The 19,481-nt window shown below is 44.6% G+C and overlaps 1 protein-coding gene across 1 annotated transcript; it reads left to right on the forward strand.

The window, feature by feature from the left end:
* Window positions 1–8,854: 8,854 nt before the first annotated feature.
* On the forward strand, window positions 8,855–10,393 carry LOC139922787 (trace amine-associated receptor 13c-like). Its single transcript, XM_071913392.2, has 2 exons — window positions 8,855–9,027; window positions 9,592–10,393. Exons 1-2 carry the CDS (start codon window positions 8,855–8,857, stop codon window positions 10,391–10,393), a joined length of 975 nt encoding a protein of 324 aa, XP_071769493.2.
* The last annotated feature ends 9,088 nt before the right edge of the window (window positions 10,394–19,481 follow it).

Consider the following 19,481-nt stretch of genomic DNA (forward strand, 5'->3'; position numbering starts at 1 on the left):
AGAGAGGAGAAGTTAACGAATGGACAAAGTAAAAAGAAACCACGCTGCTGTTCTTTCGTTGTATACTCTGTATGTGATTTGTAGAAATCAAAACTGTGTGTTTTCAGTTTCCTATTCAGCTGTTGGTCAGAAAGGCTATTTTTGCTCTCAAATAGATCTCTGGATATGCATTTTCTTCTGTGTTGTTTCCATTCTCCCACAGTCACCAAGCACCGTCAAATGTTTTTTTAGGCAAGCACCTGGTTTTCATGTAAGCTGTGAATTGTGTGATTCAGATCAAGTGCAATGTCCATTACACAACATTACGAAACAAACTGCTTTTTGTCCCAGTTTCAGATAAACACGGATAAACTTTCAATCTCGTCTTCTGAACATTTTGGCTCTGGCTAACCAAACTTGACTACAGTGTGGAAGAAAGGATAACTCCAGTCTTGTTTCGTTGCTTTCTTTGCTATATAATATTTTATTCTGTATGGTTTCCCCTCCTTCTCCCACTCAATGTCATAAGCACCATGAAGGACTACAAGCACCATTATTCATTTATTTATTTGTATGTTGTGTTTTTTATGAGCCCATGCCAAAGATAATTTTCTGTACAAAAAGGTTGCTGAATAAATTGAATGATAACCTGAATTGGGCTAGGATAAAAGTTAAACCGAATAAGTCAACGAGCATATCCATTGTTAAGGGGAAGCTAGCAGGCAAACGGTTTTACATAGATGAGGAAGCAATACCAACAGTTCTAGAGAAACCTATCAAAAGCCTAGGAAGGTGGTATGATACAAATCTGATAGGGAGCAGGTTCACGAGATGCGACAGCAGCTAGTTGGAGGTATTCAGGACATAGAGAGATCAAGGTTACCAGGCAAGCTGAAGTTGTAGTGATTGCAGTTTGGCCTATTGCCTCGGCTAATGTGGCCCCTGACAGTATATGAGATACCACTGTCAAGGGTAGAGAAGTTGGAGAGACTGGTCAGTTCATACGTCAGGAAATGGCTTGGAGTTCCACGCTGTCTTAGTAGTGTAGGTTTGTATGGGAAAGGAATTCTGGAACTACCTATATCCAGCCTAGCAGAGGAGTTTAAATGTGCAAAGGTAACATTGGAGTTGACACTAACAGAGTCTAAGGATCCAATAGTCAGGAGAGCAGCACCTCCCGTGTTAGCAGGGCAGAAATGGAACCCAAGAGAGGCAGTGCAACAGGCGCGGTCAGCTCTAAGACATAGGGATATTGTAGGGCAGGTGCAGCAAGGGTGAGGGGGCTTAGGCCTGGGAATAAGGCAACCGTTATGGAGTAAGGCAACTTCATCAGAGAGGAGAAAGATGGTTGTAGATCAAATACATCAACAGGAGCAGTCAGCAAGGTGTACCAAGGCAGTGTCTCAGGCAAAGCAGGACCAGTGGATGAAGTGGGAGAGTGTAGAGAAGAAGAAACTCAGCTGTAGAGAGCTATGGGGGATGGAGGCAAACAGCATAAAATTCATCATAGATGATGTGTTACCCACTCCCCAGAATCTTAGCCAATGGGTAGGTGAGGATCCTGCCTGCCCACTGCGTTAAGTCATAGCTACACTTAGGCATACTATCAGATTGTAAAACAAGTTTGTCTCAGGGAAGATACACCTGGAGTCATAATCTAGTTCTTAGGTGCCTAGCAGCAGCAATTGAGGGTAAGCGATTAGAAATAAATGTATTGCCTGATAGGAAAGAGGGTACTAAGATTAAGTTTGTCAGAGAGGGAGAAAAGACCAGGATGCAAGCCATTTTAGGCAGGCAGGTTGTAGGGCAGCTAGGGGCGGGGCTAGGGGCAAGGCGAGATTGGCAAATGGCAGTGGATTTAGAGAAACAGCTTGTGATCCCCAGAGAGATAGTCAGCTCAAATTTAAGACCACACTTGGTGTTATGGTCAGAGTCAGAACGGATTGTGTATTTTGTGGAGCTCACAGTGCCATGGGAAGATGCAGTAGATGAAGCTTATGAAAGGAAGATGCTCAAGTATTCTGATCTGGCAGCTGAGGGGCAGCAGCGAGGTTGGAATGTACGATTGAAGCCTGTTGAGGTGGGTTGCAGAGGATCTGTAGGCAGATCAACATTAGCACTTCTTGGTGAATTAGGCATCCGTGGGCAGAGTTTAAAACAGGCAGTTAAGACTATGTCAGAAGCAGCCATGGGTGCTAGTGAATGGTTGTGGATGAGAAGGTAACTAACTAGCTAACTCGGGCACAAAGTAGTTACCGGTAGATAGCTTATCTGAGATAGCCTTGTGCAGGGATGCTGGAAGTAGGGGTGCTGAGGGGGCTGCAGCACCCCCTACTGGCAGGGGGCTGTAACTGCAAGGCTAAAAAGTTTACTAAGCAGCGGTTCCAGTGTTCACCACAATATTCAACCTCTCCCTAGCCCAGCCAGTGGTCCCCACATGCCTCAAGAGGTCCACCATTGTCCTTGTACCCAATGCTTCACCAACCTGCCTTAACGATTACCGGTAGCACTCACCTCAGTGGTCATGAAATGCAATCAAGTTTGCTGACTACACAGTGATGGTGGGCCTGATCACTAGTAATGATGAGAAGGCCTACCTGGAAGAGGTGGCAGACCAGTCACTGTGGTGTCAGCCCAACTACCTCTTCCTGAACGTTAGCAAAACCAAAGAGCTGATTGTGGACTTTGGGAGGAAACAGCAGAGGAGCTATACACCGCTGACTATTAATGGGACACTTGTGGAGAGGGTGAGCAGCTTTAGGTATCTGGGGTTTCACATCACAGAGGATTTGAAATGGACAATGCATACAGACACCCTGGTGAGGAAGGCGAGGCAGTGTCTGTACCACCGCAGACAACTGAGGAAATTCAGAGTCTCTCTGAGGATCCTAAAGACCTTCTACTCTGGTGCTGTAGAAAGCATCCTGACAGGTAACAATACTGCCTGCTATGGTAACAGCTCCTCTCAGGACCGTAGAGCTCTGCACAGGGTGGTGCGATTGGCTGAGCGTACTGTTGGAACTATGCTTCCCTCTCTACAGGACTTATTTGGAGTTAACTAGCTGAGGTTCAGGAGCAGGGCCATGCCTCCACTCCACCTCTTCCGGCCTTAAAGGAATAGTTCACCCAAAAATGAAAATTCAGTCATTATCTACTCACCCCCATGCCCGTAGAAAATCTGGTAATGTTTGTTAGTCCATACAACAGTCCCGGAGCTTCCCAGCTGAAGTATGTTTGGTCTCCAAAACAACTGATGTTGCTGGGGTCCTGTCTTCACAGCTCAAAATAACGGAAAATAACCATAAAATGAGATTTTAAATAGGTAAAAATACTGTTTTAAACCAATAACTTTGTATTTAATCATCAAATTCAATAAGTGAGCACCCATATTAATGTTTGATGTCATAATAATAATGAAAAATGCCATAATATGTGCCATTTTAACAATAAATGCTGCATGTATTACACTGTGCAGAATACATACAGAACAGAGACTAAAGTGGACATTAATATGGGTGCTCACTTATTGAACTGGACAATTAAATACAAAGTAATTGGTTTAAAACAGTATTTCTACCTATTTAAAATCTTGTGCTTTTATTTTGAACGCTTAACGGCCAAACCGGAAGTCTTGTTGCTGGTAATTGGAGCTACTCTTACTAGTTTCCAAGGCCAGGGTGGCGCAAACGTGACATATTTTCACAGCTAGAGTGGCGATTTCAGCTAAATAATGGTGTAAATGTTGGTCTTTTCAAGTCACTTTGGGATTGTTTGGCTTCAGGAGACTTGGATTATGCTGGAGGAGCATAATGGAGCATGGCGCCATTTTATGGTTATTTTCCGTTATTTTTTGAACTGTGAAGACAGGACCCCAGCAACTGGAAAGCTCCGGGACTGTTGTATGGACTAACAAACTTTACCTGATTTTCTACTGGCATGGGGGTGAGTAGATAATGACTGAATTTTCATTTTTGGGTGAACTATTCCTTTAACCTATGTATGCCTACATGCCCTGCACCCCTGTTTGTCCTCGTTCATCCGTGCCCCTCCCACCCTCCCTCTCTTCTCTCTCCCTCTTAGGGGAAAAACTCCTAATAATAGTTCATCCAAAAACCACACAGTGAAGTGCACTGTTTGGCTACCAAGGTTGAGTCAGGCACCGATATCACTAACACTCAGAAAAGGAGTTAACAGTAAATGTCACTACTTGTTCTACCAGTAGCTTACACAGTTAAATGAAGAGTGGCCATTTGCTGAACATGTACAAATAACATCGAAATGTGTCCATTCTCAGTCGGGGCCCCACCCGACCGAGAAAAATAAAAAAAATTGTCCTTCTCACCGCTCCAACAAAGCACAGTCTTTAGCATGGAAGTCCAACGTAACGGTACGGTCGCTGTAACGAGGAAGGTCAGAGCAGAGGACGCAGCCGGCGGACGGCGGCTGATGACTCCCTCCACGGAGAATGCCCACCCACACGACGCTCCGGGCCCTGGAACTGGCAGGACACACAAACAACAACGGAATCAACAACGGCCCTGATCTACTCGGGGCCCTCACACATATGCTACTGAGGTAGGCTATTTCAACTTTCCTCAATTCAGGAAATAGCGAACGCTGTACTTTTACCAGTCAGCACGCAGAGTTCCGCTCCCCGTCTCCGTCGTTCTGACAGTAGCCCTGTGATGCCTGGATTCCTGCTCCTCAGTCAGCCTCCATGCCACCACCAGAGCGGCAGTTTTAAACGTACAGCCAGCCAATGACAGCAGCATACTGGGAATCACGCTCCACTCATCCTGACGATTCAATCAGGAGGAATAAACATTAAGCCCCAACCCCCCCACGACTCAAGTCCATTCAAGAGGTATGTCCCTATAACAGGTAAGTCCATATTTAAAGTCTCTGCAGTCTTACATTCCAACATGTTCAGTACCAACCCGGTCCAAAATTGTTTACAACATTCCAGTGTACAGTTAAATAGCCCCACTGGTGACATTTCCCCCCCTGTTCGTTAACAGTGGTGGTCCCGACCACCCCTTCAATCTCGACACCTTTGCGGTAGCACACCAAAGTTGCTACGATGCTACCGCCTCACAGGGTCCTGTCACTCCTCGGGCAAGGGCCTGCCCTCCGGCTGGGGCTCTGGTTCTGCCTGGACTGGTTCAACTACCCGTTCTGGCTCAGCCACTGGGTCAGGAATGACGGGCTCTACACCGGACAGGGGGACCAACTGTGCTACGGGGGCACAAGGCAACAAAAATTTAGGGTTTTTAGGCTGAGGCAGGCAATAATGGAATGGCTTGTGTCTTTCTGTCATACCGTGCCCAGTCCCAGCCTTGCCTTTGCTTGGTGTGGGCCCGCACTCGGCCATAGGCTTCCACCAATGTCTGATGATGTGTGACTCATCCATCCAACGTTCTTCTCTCCTGTGGGGGGACAACATCTAAGCACAGATAAACAGGCAGTCCCTCCACTGCACCTGAGCCTCTGCACCTACAGTGCTCAGTAATGAAAGCAATGTTCTGTTGAAGCGTTCGCAGGCCCCATTGCCTTGTGGATGATACGGGGTAGTCTGGCTCTTCATACAGCCATAGAGTGCGCATAGCTGATGCATTACCTCAGACTCGAAAGCCCCTCCACGGTCGGTCAGGAAACGCTTTGGGCAACCAAAGGGCTGAATGAGGGAGGACCACAGGGCCTTAACAGTGGTCAGTTTGGTCCTTGGTGGGCACTGCCACCGCATACCTAGAAAACAGGTCGGTCATAACCAGGATATATGGTAGAGTGTCAGGTGGCCATCCTAATGACAAATAGTCCAGGGCCACAACCTCCTATGGGTAACTGGAAGTAATAGGTTGAAGGGGAGCTCTCACCTCTGGGCCGGCCTTACCTACTACGCACTCTGGGCATTCTGCTGTCCAGGACTTGATGTCCTTACCCATCCCCAGCCAGTGGAACCAACGACGTAAGATGCTCAGGACCTTTTCATTGCGGGCATGTCCGGATGCTCGGTGGTAATCCCTCCATATCCCCTGAGCACAGTGAGCTGGGACAACCAGCTGGAAGGCCTGTTGACCAGTGTCAGGTTCCTGGATGCAGCGTCCCAGGATTCCTCCACAGAGTTCCAGCCGATCCCACTCTCGCAACCACTTGCGCACCTGTGGAGACACAGACTGAGCTTACCTGAGCTATAGATAACCCCTCGCTCTTCAGTTGGCTGCCCTGGCTTAGTTCTGGGTCTTCCTGCTGGTGACTCTGCCAGGATTCTGGACTAGGCTCTTGGCCAGCTTGCAAAGCCTCCCCTCCCAATCATTCCTGCTCTGGAGGTGCTGCATGGATTGCTGTGACATTTGCCTCCCCCAGGAGCCGGGACAAGACTGAAATTTGGCAGCTGAGTTACCCACCTCTGCTCCACTGCCCCCAGCTTCGCTACACTCAGGTGTACCAGTGGGTTGTTTTCCGTAAACACAGTGAAGTCCGTTCCCCACAGGTAGTGCTTAAACTTCTCAGTGACTGTCCAGAATAGAGCCAGTAACTCCAATTTGAAGGAGCTATAGATTTGATCATTCCTTTCATTGGGGTTGAGGCTTCGGCTGGCATACACAATCACCCGATCCTTCCCCCCTTGCACCTGCAACAGCACTGCACCCCGTCCATCCAAGCTGGCATCTGTATACAACAGGAATGGCAGACTAAAATCAGCATAAGCTAGCACCGGCTCCTCAGATGCATGCTGGCACCACTGGATTGCTGTCGCTTTAACCCCTGCTATGCCCTGAAGAAGGCTGTTCAGGGGAGCTGCAACATGGGAAAAGGTGGGGATGAAGCGTTGACAACATCCCGCAAAGCCCAGGAAGGAGCAAATTTGGGTGACAGTTGTGGGGACAGGCCAGTCATGCACTGCTGCAGTCTTGTTGGGGTCCATCGCCACCCCCTTCTTGCTGACCACGTGCCCCAGGTACTTCACCTCCTTCCAAAGCAGGTGGCATTTCTGGGGCTGGAGTTTCAAGCCATGCTGATGTAATCTCTCGAACACTTGCTCCAGGTGTTGGAGATGGCTGTTGAAACAGGGAGAATACACAATGACATCATCCAAGTATATCCAAGTATAACAGTCCCCGATAACATTAATTCCCAATATGCCACATTCAGGGTTCAAGGCAGGAATCTTCAACCACCACCACTCCCTTTCCCATTACCTTCACCCCGTTGATCTCAAAGTCCAAGAGCGCATAACCAATATGGAATATGGAGTCCATTCGCTGCCTTCAGGGTGAGCCAGGGGATGTCTCCTTGGACTAACCCTTCTCCAAACTGCTGCTGAAACAGAGAATAACAGAACAGAGTGACTTGTGAACTGGTGTCTAATACACAAGGAATCTTTTTACCTCTTATAATGACTTCCACCTCCGGGTTGTCCCGATTAATGAGGGCTTGGTTGGGGATGTAGTCTGGGTCCCCTCCTCGACCGAGGAGACTAAGAATCCGAGGGTCCGGTGCGTCGTCTGGTCAGAATCGGCAGGTATGGTCTGCCTGCACACACTCCAAACAGATGGGCCGACCCTGGGGGTCCCACTGGAACTGACTCCCAGGTGCTCCAGGGGGTAGTCTACGGGGCCTTGGTTGAAATGTGGGCCCAGCTGACTGGATATTTGAGTCCGCATTTCTTCTGCGAGGGATTTCCCTAGTATTGACATCTGCTCTTTAAAGGAATAGTTCACCCAAAAATTATAATTCAGTCATTATCTACTCACTCCCATGCCAGTATACGGTGACCAGATGTCCCGGTTTGTCCGGGATTGTCCCGGTTTCAAGATGGGTGTCCCGAGTCCCAACAAATATCTGTAAAACACTAAAATGTCCCGGTTTTCAACATTCACTACCAAATTGTCCCGGTTTTCACCACAATTAAAATAATAATAATAGTATTATACTTGTTTTCAGCCCTTACATAGACGTTTATCATGTTCTGTCCCGCTCATTATTACCTAACCCAATCAAAAAACATAAACAATGCACCACGCGTCTGAATTCAACACTGATTTGTCTGTATGTGTGTTAATCAATCAATGTGTCGTTGTCAAGGCTGTTGCTAGCCTATGACGCTTGTGGCTCTGTCTGACAGAATCTGTCAGTACGCTAACGGTTAGCTGTCATGCCAAATAGAAAGTTGCTCTTTTCTAAAGACCTCCAGAAGGCTTAAATTACTCTTTTCTTCGTGAAGTAGCCGGCAACGAAAATGCTGCGTTCTGCATACACTGCAAGAGTACATTTTCGGTCGCGCACGGTGGAAATGCCGTCATAAAAGATCATATTAAGATGGCCAAACATAAGCGGTGGCTTAGCGGTGTTTTGTGTTTACTAGTGTTATTATACAGTTTTCAAATAAACTATGTTTTTTTGGATTTTTGGAGACAAAACATCATTTGGTTTGAAAATGTGGTCACCCTATGCCAGTAGAAAATCGTTTGTTAGTCCATACAACAGTCCTGGAGATCCCTGGAAGAAGTATATTGCAGCATTCTCCAAAACAACTGAAGTTGCCGGAGACCTGTCTTCAGACAGGTCACAAATAATGGAAAATAACCATAAAATGCTGAGGACATAAGGGAGGGAGAGGTGAGGAAGAAGAGAGAGAAGAAGAGAGAGAATGATGAAGATGGAGATGAAGAGGATGATGCAAAAAGCGAGGCAAGGGAACGAGGGAACGAGGGACATCGGTGTCTGCTGTAGAGAGAAAAAGAGATGAAGAGAGGCAGAGAGAGAGAGCAAGAGGGGGAGGGAAGAGAGAAATAAATAAGTTGTATGATACAGAGCTTTGGTCAGACAGCTGCCAGACGTCAGCAGCTTCTCCTCTCCTCCTCTCTCTCTGCTGATGGAGACCCTGGAAGGAGGTGAACTCTGCTTTCCACAGCTCCTCAACTCCTCCTGCAGGAAGCCGGTGCGTCTTCGCTTCGAGGCCACGCTCCTCTACATCCTGCTGTCCTCAGTCTCTCTGCTCACTGTGGCTCTCAACCTGCTGGTCATCATCTCCATCTCCCACTACAGGTGGTCAAAGATTTCTTCACATGCAATTCTTCATCAAACTGTCAGACTTGCTGAAAGAAATGGCTCCTGGACTAAAACAGAGGTTCCCAAACTGGGGTTCGGGGACCACCAGGGGTCCTTGAGAGGGTCGTAGGAAGCAGGAATAGATTAATTTCACTTTTATGACATTCCCCTGAAGTTAGAACAACAAGGGAATATATAAGTTAAAAACATAATGGTGACTGTTTTGATCTTAATTCATAATGATCCTGGTTTGATCACAGTTTGACTGCACCCACTTTTGTTATCGCCCCACCTAACAACAACCATTTTCTCAGAGGGGATTCTTTAGGACAAAATCCTCTCAAATGGGGTCTGCGGTCTATTGTGCATCTATTTTGGGGATCCTTCAATTTAAAAAGTTTGGGAACCCCTGGATGAAAACATAAGATACTGTCACATCTTGGAACCAAGTTGCTAAATAATGCTTTTGTATTCTTGTAAATGCTTCTGCTACTTATGGTGATAAAACCTACTACTGATACTACAAATATGAGTGAATGTTCTGCTCCTGTTTCTCCCCAGGCAGCTCCACACCCCGACCAACCTCCTCCTCCTCTCCCTCGCCGTCTCCGACTTCCTCATGGGCCTCCTGATGCCGGGCGAAATCATACTCACGGGCGGCTGCTGGTTCCTGGGCGACCTCATGTGTGTTTTGTACTATGCCGCCGTCTTCACCATCACCTCCGCCTCGGTGGGAAACATGCTGCTCATATCGGTCGACCGCTACGTGGCGATCTGCGACCCGCTGCGTTACTCGGCCAGACTCACCCGCGCCAGAGTCCAAATGTACGTTTGCCTGTGCTGGCTCTGCTCTGTTTTTTACAACTGTCTCCTCCTGAAGGACCAGCTGAGGTGGCCGGACAAGTACAGCTCCTGCCACGGAGAGTGTGTGGTCATCCTTGACCACATCGCAGGAGCCATCGACCTGGCCGTGACATTTATCGGCCCCGTTACTGTCATTGTAATTCTGTATGTGAGAGTGTTTGTGGTGGTGGTCTCTCAGGCTCGGGCCATGCGGGTCGCGCTCCGGGGTTCAGAGACTGTAACCGCTAAGAAATCGGAGAGGAAAGCGGCCAGGACTCTCGGCATTGTCGTAGCTGTGTTTCTAATATGTCTCTTTCCATATTACACTCCCTCCCTCACAGGCCAGGACACGGTGACCAGCGCTTCGGCTGCGGCCTTTGTCATCTGGCTTTTGCATTGTAACTCCTGTCTAAATCCTGTGATCTACACCTTTTTCTACCCCTGGTTTAGAAAAACTATTAAACTGATTGTTACACTTCAGATACTGCAGCCTGACTCCTGTAAGGCCAACATACTGTAGAGAGAGGAGAAGTCAACTAATTCAAAAAAGCAAAAGTCTGGACAAAAGTAAAAAGAAACCACGCTGCCGTTCTTTCGTTCTACTCTGTATGTGATTTGGAGAAATCAAACCTGTGTGTTTTCAGTTTCAGCCCTGCCTTATAATTTATGTACCTCCTATTCAGCTGTTGGTCAGAAAGGCTAATTTCTCTCTCTATTTAATTTTTGTATATATTTTCTTCCGTGTTGTTTCCATTCTCCGACAGTCACCAAAGCACTGTCAAATGTGTTTTTTAGGCAAGCATCCGGTTTTTATGTAAGCTGTGAATTCAACGCTGCATGTGTGTTTCAGATCAAGTGCAATGTCTTTACATTCCGAAACAAACTGCAAACATTAACAGTCAGTTTGTCGTCAGATTTAACTTCATTGTCTCTTAGATTTGAGTTTCAATAGAAACTTACAACATGGCAAATTAAATAATACTGACGAGATAGAAATGAACAATAAGTGTGTGTATATTACAAATCAGAAATGATGCAGTGTGGTGGATTACAATGCAGAATATTATAAAATTAATAGGATTTAATGTTACTGCCCATTAGGTTTTATAAGGAATAATTATTATGGAAACCTGTGTTGGACTGTAACGGCACACAAGAATAGAATAGATGTAAGATAAATTATAGCTGCTATCAGCAATGTTATGAGGAAATAAAGGAAGAAAAATAGGAGAAAATGAAATCTGTTAGGCAACATCCTTCTCTGCTCACTCATTTGCGTTTATCTTCTGTGTAATTTCATCAAAAAATATAATATTTTTTATCACAGATAACCTGGATAAAAATGATAAACTGATAAAGATTTTGTCTATTAGTAGAAATGTAGAAATTTGTATTGCCACAGTTCACAGAATCTCACTCAGCTGAGACATTCTGTGCCAGAACTGTTTTATTTTTCAATGATTTCTTTTTTTACTTTGAATGATGAATTGATAGAGAAGCCCTTGAAGATCAGATATTGGTGTAGATCGATAAAATCTGTTCAGCTATTCAAGAGCGTTTGGCTTTGGCATCATATGCAAATTATCCCACATTTGTCTAATGTAGTGAAAATGTTTATCAAAATTTCAGTTTTGCAGATAAAACTTTGAAAAAAACTTCACACACCATCCTGCAGGTTTTGTAATTTATTTTCATTGAGACGAGTCATGTTGGGCCCAAAAATAAAATGTCTGTGTACAGAACAATTTAGAGTTAAGCAATTAGAGTTTCACTCAAGTTTTAAAACCTTATATAACTTTTAAAGTTGAGCGTCTGCACATTATTAGTCGTTTTTTTGCTGCATTCAAGGACTGCTGGATTTTTGAGTTTGTCTTCAATAAAGACTTTTTGCTTGCACTCTGCCTCTGTGTGCTTCTACTTTCCTTGCTACTGGTCATTATTACAAAACGCCTACAATAAGACAATAAGTGCCTGGCTGCCTAATAAAAATAGAGCGAAAGATGGTGATGAAAACATGGATTCCAGCATCACAATGAAATTGAGGAACATTTTAAGTTATCTGGCTCTTTAGTAACATAAAATAAAATGTTCTTTGCTGAAAAACTTCTTGATGTTAAAAACAGAAGCAGTGTGAGAAGATCTGCAGCTTTCTGTTTTCACCACCAGATGGAGCCAGAGGAGTCTACACTATCCTCTCCTCTCCTCCTTCTTTCCTTTCCTCTCCTTTCCTTTCCTCCTCCCTCCTTCCTTCCTTCTTGTCCCCTTCCTCCCCCCTCCCTCTACGTCCTTCCTTCTCCTTTTCCCTTGTCTCCTCTCCTCCTCTCCTCTCCTCTCGTTTCCTCCTCCTTCTCTTTCTCCTCTTCCCTTCTCTCCTCTTCTCACTTCTCCTCTCCTTTCCTCTCTCCTCCTTCCTCCCTCCCTCCTTCCTCTTCTCCTCTCCTCTCCTCTTCTCCCCCCCCTCTCTCTCCTCTCTCTGGTGGAGTGATGGAAGGATAAAAGGAGGAGGAGCGAGGAGTCGGTGGAATGATAAACACTAGGAGCATCTCTCTCTCCTCTCTTCCTCCTCTCGCCCTCTGGAGGAGGAAACAGACTAAGAGGGATAATGAGTCTCTGGAGAGAGAGAGGGAGAGAGAGAGAGGGAGAGAGAGGTTCTCCCACACTAATTAAGACAATCAGGGTCCGATTAAATGGCTGTTACACACGCGCTCACACACACACACACACACACACACACACACACACACACACACACACACACACACACACACACACTGGTGGATCTGTGCCAAGTCCTGAGTCTGGTTAAAGAAAGTAAAAACGAAGAGGGAAAGACGGAGAAAATGAAAAGAGGAAGAGAGAGAGAAATTGAGGAAACGAGAGATGGAGCGAGAGACAAAGAAAGCAAGAGAGAGAGAGAGAGAGAAGATGAAGGTGACAGGAGGAAAGATAGAAGAATAGGGAGACAAAGATGAAGTGAAAGAAAACAAGAGAAGAGGGAAAAATAGAGGAAAAAATAAATATAAAATAAATATATATGAACAAAATATGAAAATATAATGAAAAATATATATTATAAATTTAAAAATAAATAAATAAATAAAAATTTAATTGATTAAAAATAATAAAATAAAATAAAAAATAGAGAAAGATAGAGAAACAGAGAGAGAGAAGAAGAGGAGAAGTTCTTCACTGGAATTATTTTACTCAAACCTGTATTGTTGTTGTTTTATAACACTGTTTTATGTTTTTATGTAACACTGACATTGTCATTCATGTCAATAAAGCATTTTGAATTCGAAATTGAGAGAGAGAGAGAGAGAGAGAGGAAGAGAAAGAAGGTAGAAAAGAGAGAGACTTTTCTGTTTTTATGTCTTCTAATGGAAAACACATTTCTGTCTCTCTCTCTCTCTCTCTCTCTCTCTCTCTCTCTCTCTCTCTCTCTCTCTGGCCACGCCCACATTCTAGAACACTGGTGCTCATCTTCCATTGTTAGCGCTGTTGCCAGGCAACACGGCACCGTCGTCATGGACAACCAGCCTCTCTCTCTCTCTCTCTCTCTCTCTGATAGCTACACCATTACTGAGATGACAAGCCCACACACACACACACACACACACACACACACACACACACACAGCTTCCATCTTATAGCTGCACTGGCAGAAATTTGACACACACACACACAAAACATATTGTTCATTTTCATGGTTGCTCTCTCTCTCACACACACACACACACACACACACACACGCGCGTACACACACACACACACACACACACACACATATAGCGCGCCCAGAGAGAGTATTGCATGATGCAATCACCTGACATCCACATTTTCTCAATCTCTCTCTCTCTTTCACAAACACACACACACACACACACACACACACAGACAAACACACACACTTCTACCTGTCTCTCTGTCTCTCTCTCTCTCTCTCTCCCCCCACACACACACACATGCATAGTAATCTTTGAAATGCTTTATTATAATTCAGCACATGAGGAGGTCACAGAGACAGAGACAGAATACAAACGCCTCTCACCGTCTTTCTTCCTGCTGTCGGGGGGGGGGGGGGGGGGGGGGGGGGTTGGGGGGGAGGGATGTTAGGGTGCGTTTGGTTCGTATCCCACGCCGAGGTGGGGGAACCGTTCCCTCCCAACGCTGTGAAAGAAAACTTCAAATAAAAAACAACGGCATTGCTTTTTTTTTCAACACGTCTGTGAGTGTCAGTTTGTAGTTTGGGATCAGAGAGACTTCTGTTGCTGTGTGTTGCTGTGGTTGTTTTCAGCGGCGGCCATGTTGGCTCCGTCACTGTAAACTGGAACCGAGCCTGTTTCTGCGTTCACGTCATACAGGAAACAGCAGCCTGGTCTTGCGATGTTCGGTGAAGTGAAGTGAGCACGATGCGTTCAAATGCAGGTAACAGCGAGAGAAATCTGTTAAGGATTAGGAGCGATGGGTCGATACTTTAAAGTCGAACGAATCAAACTGGTTCACCAACAGAACTGAATCTAAATTTCAAATCAGTTCGGCATGCGTGGTTGGACTGTGCTTCGTACAGATCAACATGATCTCATAAAAAGTCGTGAAATAAGCACAAACTCTGAAACGCAGATTTACCTGCTGTGGACACAATTTATGCGAGAATTACGTTCCTCCGCCATGAATTGGATTCTGCGACAAAAACATGAATTGGAGACGACATTTTCAGCTGCAGGTTTTTGACTTTTTTAACTTCTGAATTTGACTTTCCTTCGTACAAGCTGGGAATTGAACTCCGGTCTCCGATACGCCATCCCCCCCCCCCCCCCCCCCGACCACAACACCCTTACTTTCCACTGAGCTCCTTCAATGTGACACTACTTCCTGTTTATAGTCATGCGTCCTTCACGTTCGTGCTGGGAAAACAGAGTTTTAGGACTTTATGTGCCACTAACACGTAATTTGGTGTTAAAAAGTCGCGATCATTTCTCATTTGTGTGAGATCAGGATGGCACAGATCAGCATGAGCCAACACAAAGCAAGCGTTCAGGACAAAAGGACAGAAATCTTGACTTTAACTCCAAAACGGGTGCAATCAACCACAAACTCACAAATTCTCAATCTTCCCTCTTCATTCATTCGTTGTCGTCTTGACGTGACGCCCAGACGCAGCATTCCACTTCATGACGCAAGCGCAAATGTACGCTTTGTTCAGTTCGTCCTGCAGTTCAGAATCAAATGAACCGGCCCTGAAATCAATTCGTACAGCCAGAAAGAATCAAGTTTGTTAAAAGAATCGGTCTTCCCACCATGACTACAAACAGGATGTGGTTTGACACTGAAGTAGCACGGTGGAAAGTAAAGGTTCGGTCACGTCTGATTTCGCCCGAGTCATAAATTCCGACTCCCTACTTGGAAAAATGAAACACTACACAGCATTACTGTTTATAATCCTCAAAATACGCTTAACTTTGATGACCTTAAATCTATCAAAATTTTGTAAATGGTTAACATAGAAATTTGCACTTACTTGTTAATGTTCTATGCTAACTAGCTAGCTAGCGTTGCTAAATGTCATTGACATAACATCAGCTGTTTCATAGGGAACAGGATTTCACTTTGGACAAAGAAAATCTCGCAGGCGTCCATGTTTCTACTCTTTCCAAGCTGAACCCAATGTTGGAATTATGATCTACGGGATGGAAATTTCCGACTTACAACTTTGAATAAAACACAGCATAAGAAGAAATTAAGCTTAAAGATGTCACCTTACAGGATTTCTGGGTAATGAAGTCCTTCAAACTTCATTCAGTTATCTCTCACTACCACTTGGGGCCGCCAAAATGCTAAGTTGTCTAGTGCAGCTTTTACAAAGGAACGATTTCATTCCAAACGCTATTCTGGAAAATGTTTGCTACTCAAAATTCATCGTCAATATTTCAAAACGATAGATAATTCAATCCTCAAACACAGAGCTATTTGTAAGCAAAAGTCTTAAGATGACTCCTTAATTTAATAGTAACCCGTAATGTGCTTTACTTTCATGCCAGCATTCAAGAGTAGGTTTCAGGTGTTTTTCAAAAGGTGAATATGAAATTTTGAAATAAATCTCTTCATACGTTGATATGTTAAAAAGTAACACGTGTCGGTGTCGTCCCAAACTAGACTCACAGACGTGTTGAAAATTACCAGTGTGGAATGTTCTGTTCTGATCTGATCTGTTCAGTTCATTTCAGTTCATTTCAGTTCATTTCAGTTCATTTCAGTTCAGTTCAGTTCAGTTCAGTTCAGTTCAGTTTGGTTAGTTCCTCTGAGTTCTACAGTTCAGAACCTCAGAACTTCCCAGAGGATTCCGGAAGGCTCCAAAGGTTCCATGTTCCGTTGCCGCACTGAGAGACCGCAGACGGGTTCTCACGTTCTGTAACACTGTTGTTTCCATAGTTACCAATGTTGGCACAAGCTGCATTTACCAAGGACCAAGAGTCTGGTTCTTAACTCTCTTTGCGGTAATGGTTCGACCGATATGGATCTTTGAAGTCTGAAACCGATATTGATATTTTTGGGATTGAAGCTGCCAATTTTTTTTTGCCAATATTCAATATCTTTAAATTTGACCAATTTCACACCAAAACAATTCCCCAAGTATTCATTCATTACCCCAAGAATGTTATTTTTGGCAGAGTGGAAAAGCCTCTGAACACTGTGACACTAAAGCTGCGTTCACACGCATCATGTTCTGCTCAGTTTGTTTCCTCCTTCAGTTCAGTTGGTTTGTCCAGGTGAGAACAATGACCTTTGAACCCTGGTGGCACCAAATAACGGCACCGAGAGTCTCAGTCCTAGCAAGAGAACTGCGGTGCAATTCGTTAATCCAACCAACTACAGGAAACCGCCACAAAACACAAGGGATTATGGGTAAAAGGAGACGGATGCGGTTCCTCGTGCTTGGAAAGCCTAGCAGAGCAAAATGAAGTCTGGACTGATGCTCACATTCAGCTGTTTCTTCATGTGTTCTTAACTGGTATGAACACCACAGAAGAAGAGACAGACAAGTCCATCATGTTAGATAAAGTTACAGGAACTGGAATCAGATTTTTGTGACTCTCTAAACTGGCAGGGTGACAGGTTACCAAAACTCTGTCCAATAAAGGAGCTTCTTGTGAGTCATGTGACTTTTGTTTACAAGCCCTGTTTGGCTTGTAATTGGTCAGTGTGAACCTCAACGGACCAAATACAAAAAAAAGTAAACTCCACTGTGGTTTGGACCAAAGAAAACCAACTGGAGATGAGATCGAACACTAAAACACTCCGTTGAAACCCAGACTAATGAAATTGTTTTAGGTGGGTTTGCAGCTTCTTAAAACAGAGACACCCCAAAGACACCCCGGAAGAGTGAGAGAGAAAGAGAGGAACTTCTATAATATCAACATGGACGAGACTGACTGGCCAATATTCAAGGTTGAATCAAAGGCCAATATCGGTCTAACCGCAGTCCAGATCTGGTCTCCTCCTGGCTGTCTAAACAGGTTAAACCAGATTCTGGACCATAAAGAGAGTTAAGAAAGCAGGTGGTTTTGTGTGAATACAGCCCAGTAAAAGTCGACCGGTGTGCCTTTTAAGTTCTTGAGGAGGTAGACAGAAGAGACAGAGAACAGTGATGTGGTAATTGTAGTCCTATTGTGGTGAAGTTGCAGTCCTTAACTGTCCTGGATCGCTTCCTGGTGAGGTCAGTTTGTACTCCTATCGCGGTGAAGTTGTAGTTCTTTAATGTCCTGGGTCATTTTCCCTTTGAGGTGAAATTGTCGTCCTGTTTTGGTGAATCTGTAGTTCTCAAACTGTCCTTGGTCAGACTGTAGTCCTTCTGAGGCGACAGCAGCATTTTATTGTAGTCCAGGTGAAGCCTGAGTCTTCCTGGTTTGGTTAGGATGTTGTTTGCGGTTTGCTAGGAGGAGGAAGAAGAAGGAGAGGAAGGAGGAGACAGTTTGATCACAGCTGGCGAGGATTGTGGGGTACGACACATGCTCAGTGGGTGCGCTCGTTTAAGGGCTCCCGGTCAGGTGGTGACGTACCGACCAGGCGGATTCTGCAGTCGTTTCACACCCGGCTGCCGACCTGAATCAGCAGCAAAAACCATCCAAACAACAAAACAGTAAATCTCAATCTGATCCACTTAACTGGCCACAAGTTAAAGGATACGTTTGGTGATTTTTGACCTATAGATAATGAGTCTATATATAATGAAACAGCGAGCTCTGTTGCCTCTTGCTGCTAACAATGAGTCCAAACGGGGTTTGTCAAAAAATCTCCTAGACTTAAATTAAAATTAGGTCTGATTTCATGACACAATGACGCCATTATGCCAATATTGTCTGTGGGTCCAAGTATTATAGGTGTGTAAGAGACAAATTATATATAAGTCCAAAATCTGCAAACTTATCGTTTAATGAATTTAATGGCTGAATGTATCTAAAGAAACATTCAGTCAAATGTCCATGTACATTTCCTGATCTGTTGACTTGTTAAGATGCGTTTGTTTTCCAAAGAGCTCGTAAGAAAGCCCTGTGGATATTAACCACCGATGTTGCTGTTTTTTTAGGGTGCATACCTTGTAAATTAGGCCTGAATTCTTACCGTGGCTGGGTGTGTATTGGAGAGCCGTACCTGGACGTTATGTAAAGCTCTACAATGACATAAGTTACAAAATTTAGTACACAATCTATCATCGTGATCGGAAAAAACTAGGAAAATAAGGCTCGGGTTGAAAATAAGTGGAATTATCCTTTAAATGAGTGCACCCAGTGTGAACAGGAGAGCACTTGAGTATATAGTGACGTGTGGGTGGGATTTCACCGATCCGAGCTGATCATTCTTAATGCACTCTTTTCAAGATGCACATTTTCTGGACGGGGAAGGGAATAAGTAACGCTCTCCTCTCCCTCTACAATTACCTGAGTAAAAGAACATGTCTGAAAACTGAAACTGTAATTCACACAATGATGGAGCCTCCAGTCTGTGTATTTTTCATAGCTTGGATATTAGATTTTGAAAATACTGTTCAGCTCAGTTTCAGATGGTAAATACTACTATTACTTGGGAACTTGGGACTCTGATTTCTCCAAGTTCCTGAATTCTGACGTCAACAACAAGGAAATATCTGAAGTTAGGAGTAGGGAATGATAGATTAATGTCAAATAAAACCAGCAAAATGAAGGATTTTTTTTTTGAAGTCATTTTGTGATCACAGCTCTTAAATACTGGTTGGATGTTTGGTTTGTCGTCGACATTACAGTGTTTGCTTTGCTGTAAAACGCGAAGTTATGTGTGTTATGAGTGAAAATGCTGATTAGCAACCAAAGTCTACAGAAAACTACAATCATGCCGTCTTAACGGATCCAATCCAGTTTGAGTCCAAGACATTGCTTCGAGTTGTCGATTATTCCCCATGTGACATGAATAATTGAAAGGGAATTGACCTCAGACTCATGATGCATTTGGGTGTTTCTCAGAAACTGGGCAAACTTCCTCACTATTGGTTGCTTGCAACGATGCTGATCGAGGAATTGAAGCTTATTCTACTGTTGACCTCGTTGGAAGTCACTCTGGAAAAGCGTCAGCTCAA

This window comes from Centroberyx gerrardi, unplaced genomic scaffold (assembly GCF_048128805.1).
Source record: "Centroberyx gerrardi isolate f3 unplaced genomic scaffold, fCenGer3.hap1.cur.20231027 Scaffold_61, whole genome shotgun sequence".
Lineage (NCBI taxonomy): Eukaryota > Metazoa > Chordata > Actinopteri > Beryciformes > Berycidae > Centroberyx > Centroberyx gerrardi.

Coding starts and splice junctions, on each gene's coding strand:
- LOC139922787 (XM_071913392.2), top strand. CDS start 8,855: ATGGAGACCCTGGAAGGAGGTGAACTCTGCTTTCCACAGCTCCTCAAC. Junction 9,028..9,591: donor ATCTCCATCTCCCACTACAG/GTGGTCAAAGAT, acceptor GTTTCTCCCCAG/GCAGCTCCACACCCCGACCA.